Consider the following 22,212-nt stretch of genomic DNA (forward strand, 5'->3'; position numbering starts at 1 on the left):
ATGTTCAAACGAGTTATATTTGTGAACCCCAACAGCTAATAAGCTAAACCTAGATTTATAAATAAGAGCAACACCCCCGCCTTGCTTCGCATCACGAGGGACGTGACTAAATGTATATGCTGGTGGGCAGGCTTCATTTAAGGGGAGGACAGCTGTAGGTTTAAGCCAGGTTTCACATAACCCAATCATATCTAAGTGATGATCAATAATTAAATCATTAATCAACAATGATTTTGAGGACAGTGATCTTATGTTAATGAGACCCAGTCTAAGGACCTCAGTGGGGTTGACAGTTGAACTGTTTGGGTTTACGGGTGGTTGCAGAGTAGCATATATAAGATGCCTACAAGTAGGTTTAGATTTGAGACATTCCACACACGTTGTAGGTAACAGACACGAAATCTTTGCTATTACTGGAACAACCACTGGGCCATCCTCAATGATCCAATATAGTAATGGGTATTAAATTTGCAAATCACATCCCTCTATGATTTTTATGGACATATCTATGGGAGCAGGCCACAGTCTCAACTTGTTGAATTTCCCTCCCTGGCAGATAAACTGCACTATCACCATAGTGGATTTTCTGCACTAATTTCCCCGCTAAGCTAATGGATTCCACACCCACATTTGTCATAAGCCTTGCAGGGTCTCTAATCACCTGCTCCATGGCCTGCTGTAGGTTCCTAAGGTTACCCTCCCTGTAGAGCTCTATCTGTGTTCGCAGACAAGATGGTGACGCCTTCCCCAGTAGGGTGGAGGCCATCCGGCATCAGCAGGCCACGGCGGCCCCAGAACGAAGGCCAGTTATCAATAAAGCTAAAGCCTTGCTGTTGACAAAACTGCGCCAGCCACCTATTTAATGATGTCAGCCTGCTAAACGCCTCATCAGTACCCCGGGAGGGGAGGGGACCAGCAACTATTAATCGATGCCAACATATCTTTCTGGCAAGGTCACAAGTCCTCTCTATGTCCATTTTTGTGACCTCTGAGTGCTTCATCCTGATATCATTGATGCCGACGTGAATAACTATGAGACTATCTCTCATGTCATGTTCCTTTGTCTGTCTTCCCTTCTGCAGCGTCAGCACCCTAAGATGGGATGCAATGTCGGGAGCTCTGGCCCCAGGAATACATTTAACGTCAGCCGGCGTCTGTAACCTGACTTTGCGGGTGATAGAATCCCCTATCACTAAAGTCCGGTGTTTCGGCCTAGAGATAGGAGTGGAAGTCACTTGTGGGCTCGGAAAATTCACATCAGGTACATCCAAGGGGGAGAACCGATTCACAGTTCGCAGTGGCGAGTGTGATTGGGGTGCCACAACCGGGCACCAAGCCCTACAGGGCTTCCTCCGCCTCGCCACAGTCCGAAAACTGTCCTCCACAGTTGGCGTTTCTAGACTGATGCTAATGGGCTCGCTAGCCGGCCCAGCACTAACCTCATCTGGAGTGCCCATAACATCTAACTCCACTGCGCTAAGAAGCTTCTCTAACTTACAGACACAGCTCTCTAAGAGAGCCACCCTATCTTCCAACATCACGTAGGATTTATGGAGGGTGTAAAGTAGGTAAAGTAGTGTACTTTGCGCACTAGGAAATTCAAGAGTATAGCCAAGCAAGCACAAGCTAACCAATAATGAATAAGCTAACCACTCCTAAGGCTCACACAGGTGCAAATAAATGAATTAAAGTTCACAGCAGTTACACTGAAAGAGTAGCAGAAGTATTAGAAATGTAGGAACAGTGTGTATATATATATATATATATATATATATATATATATATATATATATATATATCACTCCTAAGATTAACAATTCAATTCAATTCAATCAATTTTTTTACAGAAGTATTAACCATGTAAAAAGAACCAGCTATAAAAATAAGGGAGGAGTCGACCTAGCTAGCAAAAGCTAAATGCTAGCGAATGCTGACTGCTAGCGAATGCTAACTGCTAGCAAATTACAACAGGACTATAGTTAAATAACGTTCAGAGTAGATACAATTAATAAACAGAAGAGTGCTCAACAGAAATAAAAGAAATGTATACAACGTGTGAAGTTCAGAATAGCGTCACCACACAAACAATCCGTCGGAAACAAGTTGCCAGATCTGTGAGCCAGCATCAGCACATTGGCCAAAGGACTTCTTCTGGAAGCACGGCAGCAAAATCTCATGATACATGGCCCCGTTGATTCTTCCCTTAACACCTATCAGTCGTCCTGTCCCCTTGGCAGAAAAACAGCCCCAAAACAAGATGTTTCCACCCGCATGCTTCACAGTAGGTATGGTGTTCTTGGGATGCAACTCAGCATTCTTCTTCCTCCAAACACGCCAAGTTGAGTTTTTACCAAAATTTTCTATTTTGGTTTCATCTGACCACATGATATTCTCACAATCCTCTTCTAGATCACCCATATGCTCTGTGGCAAACTTCAGATGGGCCAGGACACGTACTGGCTTAAGCAGCGGGACACGCCTGGCACTGCAGGATTTGAGTCCCTCTCTGCATAGTGTGTAGCCTTTGTTACTTTGGTCCCAGCTCTCTGCAGGTCATTCATCAGGTCCCTCCGTGCAGTTCTGGGATTTTTGCTCACCATTTTCATGATCATTTTGACCCCATGGGATGAGATCTTGCGTGGAGCCCCACATCGAGGGAGATTATCAATGGTCTTGTATGTCTTCCATTTTCTTATAATTGCTCCCACAGTTGATTTATTCACACCAACCTGCTTGACTATTGTAGACTAACTCTTCCCAGCCTGGTTCATGTCTACAATTTTCTTCCTGGTGTCCTTCGACAGCTCTTTGGTCTTGGCCATGGTTGAGTTTGGAGTCTGACTGTTTGAGGCTGTGGATAGGTGTCTTTTATACAGATAACGAGTTCAAACAGGTGCCATTAATACAGGTAACAGGTGGAGGACAGAAGAGCTTCTTAAAGACGAAGTTACAGGTCTGTGAGAGCCAGAAATCTTTCTTGTTTGTGGGTGACCAAATATTTATTTTCCACCATAATTTACAAATAAATTCTTTAAAAATCCTACAATGTGATTTTCTGGATTTTTTTTTTTTTTCTCATTTTGTCTCTCATAGTTGAAGTCAGGGTCGGACTGGGAACAAATTTCGGCCCTGGCATTTTTCCTCTGGACCAGCCCACGAATCCACCCCCAAACACGCACACCCACCCGTCCATACCGAATGTTATGTTTCGGACGCGGTCGGAGCACCGACCCAGCGTTTGAAGGACCCAGCATAAAATAAGCAGAGCACGGTTCAAAGGATAACAGAATTTAATAAACATAACAGTGAGAAGTGCTAAACAACTAAACAGTCCGCGGTCTGGTGAGGTGGAAACACGGCGCGCTCTTAACAGCGCAAACGGTCCGGAGCCACAGCAGTTCGGACCCAGGGACCCCGCCGACACCCCCCAGGTGGCTGTGACAAACCGAGTCTGTGAAGAAAGGAAACATGAGGTGAGTCCAACTCCACACAGAGAGACACAACTCAAAGGTGCACGCAATCAGCAAACACTTCCTGGCTTAAAGCTATACATCAGCTTCTTACCCTGCAGGCACGGAACAACTCAGTTCAAATCTCCACTGCAGCAGAAGCTGATTAGACAATTAGCATAACGTGACAGCTCACTAACACAAGGTGTGAGGGACACCTAATCCACTGTCATTACTTCACAAAAGCCACCAAAACCAAATTACCTCAGGAAGTGTGCTGAAGAGCGTGAGACCTCACCCAATCCTCCTTCACAGACTGTGGCGTCAAACCTGGAGCGGTCTCTGCGTCCGTGATGGTGAGATTGTTCTCCTGACGTCGATCTCACACGTCTGCTCACAAGGTCGACTCTCTGGCAATCACACACTGTGCATTCAAGGTTTAAATGCAGCAATCTCTGATTATGACAAAATACACCACAGCTGTGAGTCCTGATGACCTGCATGTGAAAACAAGCCTCAGGTGTTCAGGGTGAGGTCCTGACGCTCAGCCACTCAGTCCTGAATGCATACCACCTGGTGGGAGAAACAGAAAACAAAAACCAAGCCAGCCAAACACCCCAGCCCACAACACCGAACCCCCAATGAACAAATACTATACACCTAAACACCATGAACACACACCTAAACACACACTTTCACTGTCATTTCACCTTGATCATAGTACAAAACGCTTTCCTGGCGCCACGAGGGGGCATCCTGATAACATTAAAGGCAATTACATATTTTGACAAAATTACAAGTTTAAATGACTATATATATATATATATATATATATATATATATATATATATATATATATATATATATATATATATATATTCAACAAAAATATAAACGCAACACTTTTGGTTTTGCTCCCATTTTGTATGAGATGAACTCAAAGATCTAAAACTTTTTCCACATACACAATATCACCATTTCCCTCAAATATTGTTCACAAACCAGTCTAAATCTGTGACAGTGAGCACTTCTTTGCTGAGATAATCCATCCCACCTCACAGGTGTGCCATACCAAGATGCTGATTAGACACCATGATTAGTGCACAGGTGTGCCTTAGACTGCCCACAATAAAAGGCCACTCTGAAAGGTGCAGTTTTATCACACAGCACAATGCCACAGATGTCGCAAGATTTGAGGGAGCGTGCAATTGGCATGCTGACAGCAGGAATGTCAACCAGAGCTGTTGCTTGTGTATTGAATGTTCATTTCTCTACCATAAGCCGTCTCCAAAGGCGTTTCAGAGAATTTGGCAGTACATCCAACCAGCCTCACAGCTGCAGACCACGTGTAACCACACCAGCCCAGGACCTCCACATCCAGCATGTTCACCTCCAAGATCGTCTGAAACCAGCCACTCGGACAGCTGCTGAAACAATTGGTTTGCATAACCAAAGAATTTCTGCACAAACTGTCAGAAACCGTCTCAGGGAAGCTCATCTGCATGCCCGTCATCCTCATCTGGGTCTCGACCTGACTCCAGTTCGTCGTCGTAACCGACTTGAGTGGGCAAATGCTCACATTCGCTGGCGTTAGCCACGTTGGAGAGGTGTTCTCTTCAATTCTATGCGAAGGAGATGTGTTGCACTGCATGAGACAAATGGTGGTCACACCAGATACTGACTGGTATCCCCCCCAAATAAAACAAAACTGCACCTTTCAGAGTGGCCTTTTATTGTGGGCAATCTAAGGCACACCTGTGCACTAATCATGGTGTCTAATCTGTTATGTGTCGACGCGGGTTGAGGAGCGGACCTGCGTCTGACGGAACCCAGTGCTAAAATAACCAGAAAGCGGTTCCAATAACAAAAACAATTTATTTGTTTCACCCTCTGGTGCATAATAAAGTGTAGAAACTAAAACAGCATCATTCTGGTGGAGTGAAGGCTGGCACGCTCTCCAGCGCCCAAAAGGATCGAAGCCCGGCGCTTCTGGACTCACTGTTACCGCCAAACACCCCCCAGGTGGACACGACAAACCCATTCTCTGCGAAGGATAGAAGAGGTGAGAACAGTCAGCAGTTACAACTTATATCCTTCAAAAGACACACACTATCAGCAACACATTCAGGTCTGTATTTTAAGCTTTATGCAAATGAGCAGCTTCTCACAACAGGTGGAGGATCACTTGTCCGCACGCCACAGCAGTGAGAAGCAAGCTGCACAATTCTCATCACAATTCAAATATACTGCGTAACAAAATACCAAGTTACTATCAACAAGTAGTCAAACAATTAATCACCTCTGATGTGTGCTGACAGCATGTGTCCCTCACCCTTCCTGCTTCACAGGCTCGATGTGTCAAACCCAGGCGCGGTCCTCAGCGTCTCACAAACGAACATCACAAGGTCGAGTTCCCGGCAATTCTGCTTGAATCACACATGGCTTAAATGCAGAACGCCATCTAATTATCTGCTTCAGCTGAAAGTCTTTAAGGTTGCATGTGAGCACCATCCACAGGTGCTGCACATGATGTTGATGAGGGTGAAGGACTCTTCAGCCAGCACCTTCTCCACAGACAAATCAGTTTTCATGCCACCTGGAGAGCAAAGAAAAGAAAAGAACACCAAAATGTCCAGCCACACCCCCAACACACAACATAATCAGCATCTTGATATGGCACACCTGTGAGGTGGGATGGATTATCTCAGCAAAGGAGAAGTGCTCAGTATCACAGATTTAGACTGGTTTGTGAACAATATTTGAGGGAAATGGTGATATTGTGTATGTGGAAAAAGTTTTAGATCTTTGAGTTCATCTCATACAAAATGGGAGCAAAACCAAAAGTGTTGCGTTTATATTTTTGTTGAGTGTATATATAATATAAAACATCATGAGGTTTATGTCACAGAAATCCTACTTTACAATCACACTGCAGTCATTGTTAAATTATTTCCTTTTGCATTTATAATAAACATTTGTATTTATTTAGTGTTTGTTTTTCTGGTTGAAATAAGATATAAATAATCTACCAGACTTAAAAACTGTACAAGTTTCCATGTTATTTTATTTGTCTAAAAATAAATGTCTGAGGTTCCTTATGTTAAACAAGAAATTATCTAATCTGAAATAACAGGTGGTTTTAATACAGATGAAAGGTTTCTAAAGAACCATTTATTGATTTATTTACCAATTTTAATTACAAGTGTTCTAAACTTTTTTTTAACAGTAATCAGAAATTTTGAGGTAACAACAACAAAAAAACATTTCCAATTATTTTTCTTCAGAAAACTGCTCTATAAATGAGCAGTCCTGTCACACGTTAATGTTTTGTACAGATCAGTGGTTTCTGCACCAATCGGATTGGTCCAATCCATTTTGTAGAGATCAGTGGTTTCTGCCACGAGTCTTCCGTTCCTATTCGTTCCTATTGGACAATGCGAAGGTACGTCACAGCTAAGAGTGTCGAAAGTTGGCGCACCTCATCTCGACAGAACACCGACTCTGTGGAATGCAGGAGATCACTTGACCGAGCGTCTATACGTTCAAATAATAATTAAAAAAATAGTCATCACTCTTCACTCTTAGTCAGTCTCTTACAACGGTGCAGCGTAAATACACGAGCTTTCCAGGAGCGCACGTCTCCTCCGCACTTTTTTTGGGGGGGGGGGGTGATAAACTCATCGCCCCCTTAATTTTTTTTTTTTCTGGCGCTGGGTCTGACAAAATGGAAGCAAAAGCAGCACACAAGCGGAAAAAAAGTTTTTGTGTCTCCAAAGTGTGTGTGAGTGAGAGAGAGAGAGAGAGGGGTAATGTGTAACCACTGCTAGGATTCACACAGCAGCAAATTAAGGAGCTGAAGTCCGTAGCTGTTGCATTTAAAGATTAACAAAAGTAAAGCACAGTTAATTAGGATAAAAGAAACGATTCCAACCTTGTAATCCGTAGGACAGCGGAGAGAAGTCCAGGCGCCAAGGAGCCAGTCCATTTACAGGGGCGGGAGCGGCCGCCTGCTCTTCTTGCAATCTGATTGGCCACCCTGTATGCTTCTCCAATTGTCATTGGCTGTTGGTCATGTCAATCATTGTGCTCGATGTAAGTCTCCGTTGTGTGATCAAACGGAAACAAAACTGAAACCTAGAATAAGACTGCGCCGTGTATGAAACACTACAGAACTTGTATTTTGACACAAATTCAGGAAGTGGTTCTGCAGCTGCGCCGATTAAATGCTGTAGCTTCACCGATCACGGATTTTCCTCGTGTTGACAGCAGCGCGCGGTTCGAGAACACTGTATATTTCCATAATCTCTATAAATATGGAAGGGCCGGCCCACGCACGTCTAAACGTGCAGCCGCCCACCGGGCAAATGCCCAAAATCACAGATTACCAGTCTGAACCTGGTTGAAGTGTACCTATGTTGACAATTACAGACCTCTCTCATCTTTCTAAGTTGGAGAACTTGCACAATCAGGGACTGACTAAATACGTTTTACCCCACTGTATGTGTGTGTGTGTGTGTGTATATATATATATATATATATATATATATATATATATATATATATATATATATATATATATATATATATATATATATATATATATATATATATATATATATATAGCCTGCGTGGGGCACCAACCATGTTGCACTAGTTTGCAGGGCCTCCAATTGACTGAAAAATGTGTTGAAATTATTATATTATTACCAGTGATACCTCTAATCTAACCACTATTTTTTTTGTAATGAGTAATCTAATGCGTTCATTTTTCCAAATTAGTAATCAGGTTACTTCTCCAAGTCACTGTGCGTTACTATTATTTTTGCATTGTGGGTCGACAGCAGCATTAAACTTGGTCCGTGGGCAGGGAGTCGGGGTTCGACTGAACTGCCCACTTTAAGCGAGCTGTGAGCTTTTCATCAGCTACGACTCGTCCTCACCTCTTAAAGCGCGGTGAAAACAGCACACCTGCACTGAGCTTTACAAAGTCATTTTTATGCTTTATTTTTCTCCTTTATTTAGAATTCTGAGCTGAGCTGCTCTGTATCGTCTCGTTAAAAACAGCTGAGCCTCCGCGACGTGTCAACAACTAACACTATTTTCCACTCAAATGCACCTAAACTCTCTTTCTGAGGAGCACATGATGTGAAAACACAATAAAACTTTCTTACCTGTAAATCTGGTCATGTTTTCTGCATAAATAAATGTTATCCATTCTTTGTGCTCAAACGCCAAAGCAGGGGCGAATCCAGATGGAATGGGGGCGTGGGGCAGGGATGTGCCCCCCTCCCCCACAACACCCCGAGATTAAAGGTCCAGTTTTGAAGCTGTTTTTTTTACTACAAACTACTAATACTACTTAAAATAATAATAATTTTGACAAGTAAAATGTTTATAGAGAATTTAAATGTTAGAAAAATGTTAGAATTTAATAGTTACATTTACAAACAATTGCAAGACAAAAACTCCTGTAACAGTGGAATGTGCTGTTCATTTCTAAACTGGACACTGTCTTGATCCGGTATGTCGTCTGACTAGCACAGGAATTGTGAAAAGAGTGGACATCAGCATTTTTTGAGACAGACATGCGGAGGAATTCCACGCGTCGCGGTGGAGCTGCATGGCGCAAAGCAACGCCGTGATGAAGCCTTCCAGGACATGTTGGGGCAGGTCCAGCTCATGCACAATCACAATCGGATAATCACACGACTGAAAAGCAACCGGAATCCATCTGAAATCCACCTTTAAGCCTTCCTGTGAGACCAACACTGAGGTGGTTTTGTGCCACGTAATGAACGGCTCCGTGGCGCGTCCCTCCGCTTTTCTTTCCATGAAAAAAACTCCTGTAACGGTGGAATGTACCGAAAAAGTGCTGATGTCCACATCTTCAGCCTTTTTGTGAAAGTCAGACGAGGTCCCGGATCAACAAAGCCTTCACGTTGGAAATGATCTGGTTGTTCCAGCGGGGTGTCAGCCTGTCGATGGGGGCTGGGAGCGTGCCGCGCTCTCAGCAGTTGTGGGTGGTCTTTAAACCGTCTGGATCACTCCTTAATCTGTGTAATCCCCATAAAATCGTCCCTGAAAGCCATATTAATTTTCTGAACGGTGTCCACCTGGAGGTCTCTCACAGTTTCTGGAAAAAAAATTGATGCAGCAAAGCTCCAAATTGTTCGGACATTTATTCGCAATAAAAAAATAGACGAGAGGGGTGGACCACACCTCACTCAAAGCCTGCTCACAGGCGAATGACGCAACCGACAGGCGTGAAAAAACTCTTGCATGCCCATGAAGGTTCAAGCTTGGCTGATGCAATCACACGTGGTTCAAATCCATATGGTTTTTGAAAAAAATAAAAAGGTCGGATACTTTTCTAACAGACTTCGTATATACAGGATGTAGAACAGCATTTCTCAAAAAGTGGTCTGACAACTACTGGTGCTCCATGAGTGAGGACCTAGTGGTCTGTGGCTATATTGGTAAAATATAATAAATTTAGTTCTTCAGACTCCTCCCTTTTTCCGAAGTGATTCTTGGTCTGAGTTGAGAATGTACATCACTCTACATTCCCTCTGGTTACATAATGTTATAGTTTTTCAATATCTTTGTGTATCATTTATTCGGTTAATGTAACTTTATGCTGCATTTACACATGCCATGAAGTATACATTCTTGGCCGCTGATCACGAATGTGATGATTCGGGGTAGAGGCGTCAGGTCTCCTCAGGAACTGCTGCAACCTGTTACCACGTGTTACGATTAATGGCACGTGTTGCTGGATAATTATTAGGAACCATTGCGCACGGTCAAGAATAATGTTCCACGTTGTTGCGCGCTGTTGCATGTGACAGTGCATCGTTATGTTCTGTCACGTTGTGAACGAGGTGAATTGTCTACACACACACACCCATATTCATCCAACTGTTGCTAACAATTCAGATTGCTCCAGTTTTTCAGAAGAACTTTGTGACTGCATGCGTAGTTGAGCTCTGTGCCATGGAGTGGCACAGAGAGGAGGAGGACAGAGCCAGATGTGTGGCTTCATGTGGCTCTCGTCTCGCGCATTTTCCCAGACATCTGCAGCAGGTGGAACACCTGCAGGAGCACGCTGAAGAGCACTGAAATGAGACTTTTAGCCGACTTGGTGTCAGCAGTCAAACTGAATGCGGTGCATCAGGGTTTAATTGTGCGCACTCTTCTTCCTCCGCTGGACTGGAGGAGGTGCAGAGATGTCTGGCTGCACGTGAGTCTCCTCTCGCTCCTCTGGTTCCTCTGGCTCAGACTCGTTCTCCCACTCATTGGTTACAACAGCAGGTGGACCACCTGCAGGAGCGTCCTGAGGAGCTTCAGCAGGAACTGTGGAATGACACTTGGCTGACTTCGCGTCACTGTTCTTCTTCGGCATACTGCATCAAACTGAACGCTGTGGAGCCGAGTTTAATTATGCGCATGCGACAGAAAACAGTGATTTGTTGTGGCGCGCAGTGAAATGTGATGCCGCGTTACAAGTCGTGTCAAAACTTGACAGTTTCCGTATCACATCGTAATAACGCGTGACAGTCTGGGCTCCGAGAACCATCACAGGAACCACTACGAACACTGTTACGTTCTATTGAGATGAGATATACTTTATTGATCTCACAGTGGAGAAATTATGTTTACACTCCAGTTACCTCAGACAGCAATTAGTTCACAATTATTACTTGTTTACCGTAATAACGGCACACATCAGAATTAAAGACAACACATACACATTTGACATTGTTTATGTGCACTAAGTTTGAAGAAGGTCCGTTATCCGAATTGAAGCAAGTGGGTGAAGGCCACGCAGCAACCCTGAGATGCGCCGCCATCAGCTTGGGGGGGATTGCTATTAAGGATCACTATTCATCAAGACGGATCAATACACTCAGTTGCAACCTCCATGACATGAGGCGAAATGAGGGTGGTGTGTGACATTCGTGGAAGATTTTTTGACAGCCAAAAACATGCTCCACGAATATCAAGAATATCACGCACCAAGACACACTATTAATTAACCTATTCCGATGCGTTAAGTCACATTAAGAATGTCAGGAATGTGTCACGAATGACACAAAAATGACATTCGTAACGCATCTTGCTTATGTGTAAATGCACAATTACCCTTTTAAAAAAAGACTACTGCCCGAAAGCCTGTTACCACCAGGGTGTATTTATGTTGCGCAAAAGTTGAGAACGGCATCTATGCAAGTATATGAATTCAGTGTTTTTATTAAATTTTTCTCAAATGAAGGAATCACAAATATTTACTAAATTTCACACCCGGCACTGCCTGGGCACATTGTTAGTGTAAAATATGAACTTGATATTAGCTGCCATTTCTATTAACTTTTTTCCTCTTCTGTGTTCTTTTATTTAATTTCTGACTGTAAGATTTTTTTACCCGATGGCCATCAAATATGGCAGACTTGAAATTTACAGGAAACATTCCTGGGACACAGACCTTGGACAAGTTTAAATATGGCTAACCTTGATGTATTTTAAGAGGTTCAAAAGTCACATTCTGTCTCAATCTTTTTTTTTTTTTGAGTGGCGGGGAGTAGAGCTGCACTGTGACGACAGTGGCTGGTTTCTCCAAAAACATTTGTTTTGTGTGTTTATATACGTTTCTCATATATTATGTAAAAGCTAGTGAGAAATAAACACTTCTAAAACTGAAAATGCTGTTTTTGTAACCTAATAACACCTCTTAACTTATTTACAAGACATTTTGTGGGCATTAACATGGTAAAATCACAGGCTTAGCCTGACAACCGGTCTGGTTATGAATTGGGCCAGAAGATGTAGCGATGAACTGTGTTAACTGACAATGGTTTTCTGAAGTGTTCCTGAGCCCACGCGGTAAGATCCTTTACACAATGATTTCAGTTTTTAATGCAGTGCCACCTGAGGGATCGAGGGTCACGGGCATTAAATGTTGGTTTTCGGCCTTGCCGCTTATGTGTAGAAAGTTCTCCAGATTCTCTGAATCTTCTGATTATATTATGGACTGTAGATGATGGAATCCCTAAATTCCTTGCAATTGAACGTTGAGAAACATTGTTCTTAAACTGTTGCACTATTTGTTCACACAGTTGTTCACAAAGTGGTGATCCTCACCCCATCTTTGCGTGTGAACGGCTGAGCCTTTTGGTGATGCTCCTTTTATACCCAATCATGACACTCACCTGTTTCCAATTAACTTGTTCCACTGTGGAATGTTCCAAATAGGTGTTCTTTGAGCATTCATCAACTTTCCCAGTCTTTTGTTGCCCCGTCCCAACTTTTTTGAAATGTGTTGCAGGTATCCATTTCAAAATGAGCAAATATTTGCACAAAAACAATAAAGTTTTTCATTTTGAACATTAAACATCACTGTGTTTTTATTTACATTTCACACAACATCCCAACTTCATTGGAATTGGGGTTGTGAAAGCTAGAGAGAAATAAACACTTCTAAAACTGAAAATGCTGTTTTTGTAACCTGATAACACCTGTGGAATCATTTACAAGACATTTTGCGGACATCAGCATGCACGCTAACTTCCGCTAACTCAAAGCTAACTTCCGCTCTTGTCAATAATAATAATAATAATTTATTAATTTATATAGCGCCAAATCACGAGTAATCGCTTCAAGGCACTTCACAAACATTTAAAAGCAAAATAAAATTAAATAAGATTAAAACACAATAAAAAATTTAACCATAAAAAGGTAAAAGAAGTAAAATAAATAAAATGAATAAAAAGACACACAATCATATAAAAGTTAATGTACATGCAGATCCATGCCCTCCTGCAGATGCCGTTAAAATGTAAATATTGTTTGTGATTGATTGTTAGAGGGGCTTTATTGAACATGTACAAATCGTGCATAAGACAATAGGATCTTAATAATGAATTAAACAACTGCAAATTATAAAGAAGACAATGCTCATACAGCTGAGGGTACTTTAGAATTGCGTTAAATAATGTGACCAGTGAAATAAAAAAAGTGCTGCAATTGAACACATTTTTCCAGGTGCGTTAAACTGTTTTCTTCACATTACCACCGTCAAACCAATTAACGTATTGAATAAGGGGTCAAATTATCGATGTGACACACACGGATGCTTCAGAGGTCAAATTCCTCAGCTCTGGTTGATAAGATTTTGTGACAAAAATATAACAGATTTTTTTTTAAACTCCCGAGTACACACTTGTGGCTCCCAAGGGCCTCACAGGGTTAAACTCTGATCTGTACACTGTAACTTGCTTGAGGCTGTGTGGCGTTATTAAAAAGAAATATTGCTTCATAAAACCCGCTGTGCTGCACTCATGACTCCTGTTAATGCCGACCATTGCCAGAGTATGTCTGTGCGATTGAGAATGTAATTTAATAAATGTAATAATTTCCCCCATCTGTGCCTGATTGCAAAGGCAATTAGCACATGGCAGGTGAAACTGTGACCCTTTGCATTAAAGAGACTGGAAACACACTGGAGAGAAATATTTACTTTTCTGTTGTTGCTTTCTGTAACTCTTGGATTTGGATAATGAGCAAAACAAGAACAGGACCGAGTGTTAATGTGCAGGCTGTACTCATTTAAACACTATTATAAGGCTGCAGTGGACTTTTGCAGTGCAATTTGCAATCAATTCTGCAGTGGCCATCTGGACATGAGAGCTGTAAGGATGAACAAAGCACGCTTTTCCCTTCACACCTACTACAGCAATGAAAAAAAATTTTGCTGTCTAAAGCATTTGGTTCATTTTGAGTTTTTTTTCTCTCAGCTGCTCCCGTTTGTGTGGGTCTGCCACAGCGGATCATTTTTCTCAGTTACAGAACTCCGATTTTTATGATTCGCATATTAAGCATTTGTTTCATTACATGTTAAAATTCTACATTTCTGGACGAAATTTCTGAGTAAAATGACAACATAAATTTTAATTTCCCCAAATCATTGTATTCTATTGGGGGAACACAATAATGCATTTTAAGAAATTAAATGCTATATTTACTTTATTTAGTTATGCCAACCGGTCCCACAAAATGTGGTTGTTGAAGTGGAAAAAAATAATAAATAACATTTCCAAGTCACTGAATATGTCCTGAACATTATTTACATCAGTTATGAAGAAATACAAATAGTATGGTACTCTAAGGTAAATCTGTGTGGAGTAGACAGTTCTCAAAAACTGAGTGATTCTGTAAGAAGGAGAAGAGTGAGGAAAGACACCAAGACACCCAGACAACCGTAAGAAGTTAAAGGCTTCTGTGGCTGTGATTGTAGAAATTGTGCATAGTGCACATTTTGCATTTTGTATCCCCAGTTATACAGCTTCATGATGAAGGGGTGAGGAGGATTTTTGTAAAAAGAAGACCTGAAATTTTAGCTACAAATTGCCAGAAGGTACACCCCATGGCCGTATATAGGAATGTGAAAGGGGGGGGGTTCAAATCCTTGAGTTGGGGGTCCAGTGGGCTGCAGGGCCCCCGGTGGGGTCAAGGGGCAATGCCCTTGTGGGCGGCTCAGGGGGGCGAAGCCCCCCGAAGCAGAAGCTTTTTGAGGATTTCGAGGGGTAAAAAGCTACATAAATTTCATTTGAAACCCAAAATGTATCATTTTAGGAAATACATTTTTATATACAAATAGTCCTTGGGATTGGATCAGTTGCCATAAGAACCACCCAGGAAGAACCAAGATAACATTAATGCAAACTTTATACCTGCCTGTCGGTTGCGAATGACACAACCGACAGGCGTGAAAAAAACTCACGCATGTGCATGAAGGTTCAAGCTTGGCTGATGCAAGCGCACATGATTCAAATCCATATAGTTTTTGCAAAAAATAAAAAGGTTGGATAGTTTTCTAACAGACCTCGTATTTAGCGGTATTAATATTCGCGTTTACATTATGAATATGTACGTATATGTACGTTATGTATTAAAATAGCGGTATTTAATTTGGCGACCTTGTTTAACTCGCAAAATTCGCATAGTAAATCCCACGCAAATATTTTGCACCTTTACAGTATTTGCAACAGGAAGGAGAAGCTCCCTTTATTTCTCAGCTTATACATACAAACATGTTTTTACAAACCAGACAAGAGTAACTGTGTGTCTACATGGGTATTTACAAGCCTACTAATCTGTTTGATATCAGAGGAGGATAGGGACCAGGGAGTAAAAATTCTCAACCCCCATGGGAAAAGTTTATCTAGCAGTTTCCCCTTTCATCACTTAAGGGATTACTCTGGCAGAGGAAATTGAAACTTGAGGGTGTGTGATAATAGCTGTGTAACAGTTAGTGCTTGTTGCTTATTATCAATGAAAAGAAAATACATAACGTTGATATCTAGATCAGAAAAAAAATCAGCAGAAAAAAAATCAGCAGAATTCTTGGGGGGCGGGGGGGGGCGTTCGGTTGAACCCCCCGAACCCCCTCTATATACGGGCATGCACCTGAAATGCAAGCCTAGATTTTGGTGAAAGAAAACCCTCCTCTATATCACTTCATCATGAAGCTGTGTAACTGAGGGATGCAAAATGCAAAATATGCACTATGCTCAATTTCTCAAATCACAGCCAGAGGCCAGAGAAGCCTATAACTTCTCCTGGGTTGTCTGGGTGTCTTTCCTCACATTTCTCCTTCTTGCACAGTCACTCAGTTTTTGAGAACTGTCTTCTCCACACAGATTTACCGCAGAGTGTCATACTGTTTGCATTTCTTTATAATTGATGTAAATAAAGTCCAACACATATTCAGCGACTTGGAAACGTTCATGTATCCATCCCCTGACTTGTCTGAAGAAAACTGGCAATTAAACTGATTATTTATTAGGTATTATTATGCAACCCATCATCTTGGCTTTTATATTTTTAATTAATTTATATAAAGTTGTAGAGATTTACTTTCAGTTGGAGTCTAAGGAAGATAATTTTAGAAATTTTTATCTTGTTTCCCACTTGTATCTCATAATAAAGCTTTGACAATGTGAATCCAGTGATGAAGGATGAATCAAGTAAAACACAACTCCTCCAATAATTTTGCATGCACATGCTGTGGCATTGTGTTACATGTGTTATGAGCAATTATAAAATAGTTTCCTTAATTTCTTTCAGGTTTTTTCAAGGTTTGGTAAACTATACATTTTTAGCAAAGCGTATGAAATGAGGAATCCAAAAAACAATGTTTCAGTTTTTTTTCAAAGGTTGTTATTGCTACCATCTTGGCTTTCCTAAACTGTCGACCTTCTGAAACTATCTGTTCCCTTTCTTGACTTGTGGTGTGCAGTTAACAAATAACAACACCATTCTTGGATTAAGGGTTAACCTTTCTTACAAATTCCAAGAGGCAATGAATACACATTTGTTTTGTTTTTTTAAATAATAGACAGTTACAAATATCTGGATATGATTAGTAAGGAAAAGACACCCACGTTGATCAGGTTCCTATGTCCCATAAGGCATTGTCGTCAGCCATGTGCAATAAAAATTCAATATGGCAGCACACACTATTAGTATTCTTCAGCTTCAGTAATTTGAAATTAGTATCTCTGGCTCTGTTCCCTCCAAAATTCTTATTTAGTCACTTCAATTGTGATCCTTGGTAACCAGAAATCCAGAAAATGAAAAGTTAGTCTTCAAAGGTTTCTATTTTTAGAAATCCAACATGGTCGCCATAACAACTACTGGAAAAAATTTGGAAACATTTTTTGGATTCCTCATTTCATAAGCTTTGCATAAATGTATAGTATAGCAAATCTCCAAACAACGTACACAAGAAACCTGACTATTTCTGAAGGGTTGCCCATTTTTAAATCAAAGATGGCAGCCATTGAAAAAAAATGTAAAAATTGATTTATTTTACAAAACGACTCTGAACTCAAGCAACAATTCTGTCTGTGAGTCAACAACACTGTGAGTCCCTTTTCCTGTCATTTAAATTTGAATAGATTAGATTTATTTGGCAATAAACGTACATGTACATAAAATACTTAAAACTACCATTGCAGAGGACAGCACAATAAAGCATAAACCTTATTTCCATTGTCCTTTGGATAAAAAAGTACAAAAAGAAACAAAACAAGGGTTACCAGAATAGGTCTAAAATACATAACATTGTCACAGTAGTTGAGTAAAATGTGTGACATAAAAATCATTTAACAATGTACTTAAAAGAGTCTTTAGTCTATAGCATACTAGTACAATAGGTAGAAATATGTCTAGTCATACATTAAAATTGTTCCAGTCATTGACTAAAATTTGTGGCATAAAAAATTCTTTAACAGTTTACATGAAAAAGTATCTTTAGTCTATAACATAACAGTAAAAACAGTTAGAAATGGTTCTAATAATACATAAACTCATTCTGGTCATTGACTAAAACTTGTGACATGAAAAAGAATTATTGAATAAATTACATGAAAAAGTGTCTTTAGTCTATAACATACTAGTAAAAACAGGTAGAAATGGTTCTAACAATACAAAAACTCATTCCGGTCATTGATTAAAATTTGTGACAGAAAAAAAATCTTTAACAATTTACATGAAAAAGTGTCTTTAGTCTATAACATATTTGTAAAAACAGGTATAAATGGTTCTAAAACTACATAAACCCATTCTGGTCATTGATTAAAATTTGTGACATAAAAACATTTATTTAACAATTTACATGAAAAAGTGTCTTTAGTCTATAACATATTTGTAAAAACAGGTAGAAATGCATATAAATCTACATAAACCAGTTTGGGTCATTGATTAAAATTCGTGACATAAAAAATTTCTTTAACAATTTACATGAAAAAAGTGTCTTTAGACTGTAACATACTAGTAAAAACAGATACAAATGGTTCTAATAATACATAAACTCGCTCTGGTCATTGATTAAAGTTGTGACATAAAAAAAATGTCTAACAATTTACATGAAAAAAAAGTGTCTTTACTCTATAACATACTAGTAAAAACAGATTGAAATGGATATAAAACTACATAAACCAGTTCTGGTCATTGATTAAAATTTGTGACATAAAAAAATGTATTTAATAATTTACATGAAACAAAGTGTCTTTAGTCTATAACATACTTGTAAAAACAGGTAGAAATGGTTCTAATAATACATAAACTCGCTCTGGTCATTGATTAAAATTTGTGACATAAAAAATTTATTTAACAATTTACATGAAAAAAAGTGTCTTTAGTCTACAACATACTTGTAAAAACAGGTAGAAATGGATCTAATAATACTCATTCTGGTCATTGACTAAAATTTGTGACAATTTTTTAACAGTTTTCTTAAGAGTGTTAAATCTAAAGACACTTGTTCACATCTGTTGGGCTGCAGGTGGATATTAATGAAACTGAGTGGAGCCTTTATAAATTGGTGGTGGTGGTTGGCGGGGGGGGGGGGGGGGGGGGGTGTTGCTGTCCGTGTATCTTCGCCCCTGGACGTGGCACAGTGAGCGGGTCGGCGCTGACTCGTATCGTGAGTCCGGTAGGTGGCAGTGAACGTTCTCAGGTAGGGAGGGCAGCTTTGAAGGGGGGCGTGTGTTCCTCTCGCACGAGCGCTCCCATGTTGCGCAGCAGCGTGGAAACCTGACGTGGTGGTGGAACAGTCAGAGTGGCGTGTGTGAGTGTGTGTGCGTGCGTGTGTGTGAGTGTGTCCGAGCTGCGGCAACATCTTAAAGCGGCCGTGGCTGCGCGCGCGCTCAGCGGCGGACCCACGGCGGCAGGACGGCGGCGGCGACACGCTCCGGAAGCCGTCGGCCGGCGGACGCGGCTGACCCGAGGAGCTGACTTTGACGAACGACACTCGGACTTCGCTGGCTGGAAAAGGTGGAACTAAAGTCAAACTGACTTGTGAGCGATGCACTGGCAGCATGGCCAAGTGGTTCAAGGAGCACCTAGGATTCAAAACTACCAAAGCACCCCCTCCGGCGCCTCCGAAACCGGACTACAGGCACTGTCACGGCGGTGTGTCCGCTGCGCTCGGCGGCTCCGGCGGGGCCACCTTCCCGAGCCCCGCTCAGCCGGACATCCTCGCTGCTTACAAACTCCAGAAGGAGCTGGACTTCGAGGACCCGTACTCTCCAGGTGGAAATATTTCCTTTGGTTCCGGCGTGAACGCGGTGGGCGCTCCGGATATCAAGTACGTGTCACCCAAACACCGACTTATCAAGGTGGAAACAGTGGAAAAGAGCAGCTCGGCTCCGGGCGGAACCATCACGGTGGCCCAAGCTGTGGCCGTGGGGAGCGTGAAATCTCCCACTTCACCTCCGCCGGACCACGACAACAAAGACAAGGTGGGTGAACTTTAAGTCTAAAAATACTCCCTCGTCCGACAACTTCGTGAAATTTCTCACCGCGGTGACAACAATGTGTTCGTCATTCTTTAAAAAATATTATATTAAAGCGGATTGACTTGGTAATCTTGTGCTGTGAGACGGGGCGATTTCAGAAACACGTTTGTTGACCCACAGCTGCACAACACAACCGGCAGAACTTGTCAGTAGCTGGCTGCCCACACCGATTGCGACATTGACTGTAATAACTAACCTGGAGCACGAACAGCTTCTCCACACCAACGATCGCTGCCGCGCACTTTCATTTCCAGAGTTTTGACAGTTACAAGACAAATCATTGATATTAAAAGATTAAAGTAAACTAGAATGGCACTGCGAGCGCACACGCTCCTGCCAAGGCAGAGCATTACACTACCTGTCAGGGGTTTTCTTATGGGGCATGTTTTGAATTACAAGGTGGTACTGAGGGTCCACACACACACATACTCAAAACATATATATTAGGAAGTTGAACTGCTATAGATGTTTGTTTCAGCAGCAAAAAGCTGCAAAATGACATCTGAACCACCTTCCGAGGACAAAATATTAAGGAAGCTGTGGTGGAACAGCTGCCTGTCTTCAATGAAATAAACACATTTTTCTCTGTAGATTTTCCTCAAACTAACAGCAAATGAAGAAAACGATATATATTTCATTTGATAAGAATATGGTTGAATTTGATACATACCTTCTGTCTGTTTCCTATCTTCAAACGCTGATCAAGGCTTGTAGGTGTGGTGTTAATTGGCGTACTTATACTGTAAGGGGATGGAAAATTTTACTGCAGTAGATAACAGAATATTAGCAGAGGAGTCTTTCAAATGCTGACACAAGCACCATATTCGGCACAAATACTCAAGTCCCTTTTACGCTTGGCCTGCATAGAGTTGCATTGTGCTGCATATCTAGTATGCAGGAATGGCTGTGTAAGTTAATGTGCCGGGGGAAGCCTGACCCATCTCTTCTGTGGTTTTGAAGCTTCACTGCCAGCAAAGTTCAGCAGCAATAATAGAGTCCAGCGGGATGAATAAAATCTAGAAATGCAGGTATGTACTGATAAAAACCTAAACAGATTTTTTTGCCAGACTGGCGTAGGGTTGCGCACAATTGCAGAGGCATGGTGTACAATTGAGCAGTGTTGTGAAGACTTGCGTTGAGCACTGCGTCCATTCTATGCTGAAAGTCCACAAAAACATTGAACATATTTCGTTTTTTGCGTTTATTTCACAGACCCCTTTGCGTCCCTTTGTGTCCCTCAGCATATTGCAACGTAGGGCTGCATAAGCTTGTCGTAGACGGTATGCCACATTACGCAACTCTACCCAGGGTCTTCACTTTTTCATACCCTAAATCAAACCCTGCAAATGAATAAGTAACTTCTATGCAGGGTAAAGAGTAGTGACTTTCTTTTAACCCTCTGGGGCCGACGCCGTCGTATGCGACGGCTAAGACCAAGCTTTACTAAATTATAAATAACTTTTTAATGATATGCGATAGAAACTGACTTTTTTTTTTGCTGAAAAGTTAACTCCGCGGACTTTCGAGCCAGCCATCGGCCATCTTTGTACTCCTCATAGAAGCTGTGTGTTGACGTGCGCAATGTGAGTGTCCAATCGTAATTGGTTCACTGTCACATGGTTTTCCAAAATCCAATCGTAGGGCAGATTCACCTCACGTGAAAAGCCAAAGATTGTTTTCAGGAGTGAAATGTTACTAGTTGGCCCGTTTGAATAGCCCCCTGGGTGCTCCAATGAGTACATACTATTGGGCTCCAAATGCGTCCTGCGCCATTACGCACAGCAATCACTGAAAGCAGACGGAGCAGATGGAGAGCCTCTGATGACAATCTCACGTGCTCAAACAAAGAGTGTGTAACTATCAGAATTGCTACACTAGTTTGCATGTGAATGTTACTGGATAACTCTGTTACTTTTACCACGAAGACAAAAAAACGCATAGACCATTTTGTATATATTGTTCAAAATGTGCCTTTGTGTTTATTGTTTGAACCTTTTTGGTGTACAGTCTTTCACACAAGACCTCAAATTACCTTTATAAAGTGTCAAAACAGTTGTTTATTATAGTTTGCTGTGTGTTTTGAATAAATGTGTGTGGAAAATTTATTTTCCGCTTTACTTTTTTTCCTTATTTTTGATTTTAAACCTTTATTACACTTATAAAACACAACAAAAGCATATATATTCTGAAAGCACAGGTTGTCCTGAAAAAAAGAGACATAAAACTTGACTGTGGGATGCAGGGAGTTATCAGCAATAATAAAACATTTATGCCAGGCGAGTGAACTGTCCAAAAAATGCCCTCGGACCCCAGAGGGTTAACTTTTGATTTAGAATATTATCCATTCATTTTCTCTCCCCACTTACTCCAATAGGGCACTGCAGTCTTGTTTTAACCCTGCGTGA

The 22,212-nt window shown here is 41.3% G+C and overlaps 1 protein-coding gene across 1 annotated transcript in view; it reads left to right on the forward strand.

Annotated features, from left to right (window-relative positions):
* The first annotated feature begins 18,941 nt into the window (after positions 1-18,941).
* The window catches only part of zgc:158464 (uncharacterized protein LOC791139 homolog), an 80,953-nt gene continuing 77,682 nt past the window's right edge, over positions 18,942-22,212 (forward strand). Inside the window, exon 1 of the mRNA XM_034162912.1 lies at positions 18,942-19,750. Within this exon, the coding sequence (XP_034018803.1) occupies positions 19,328-19,750 (423 nt within the window). The 5' untranslated portion in view covers positions 18,942-19,327. The remainder of the gene's footprint in view (positions 19,751-22,212) is intronic.

The sequence above is a fragment of the Thalassophryne amazonica genome, chromosome 2 (genome assembly GCF_902500255.1).
Source record: "Thalassophryne amazonica chromosome 2, fThaAma1.1, whole genome shotgun sequence".
NCBI classification, from domain to species: domain Eukaryota; kingdom Metazoa; phylum Chordata; class Actinopteri; order Batrachoidiformes; family Batrachoididae; genus Thalassophryne; species Thalassophryne amazonica.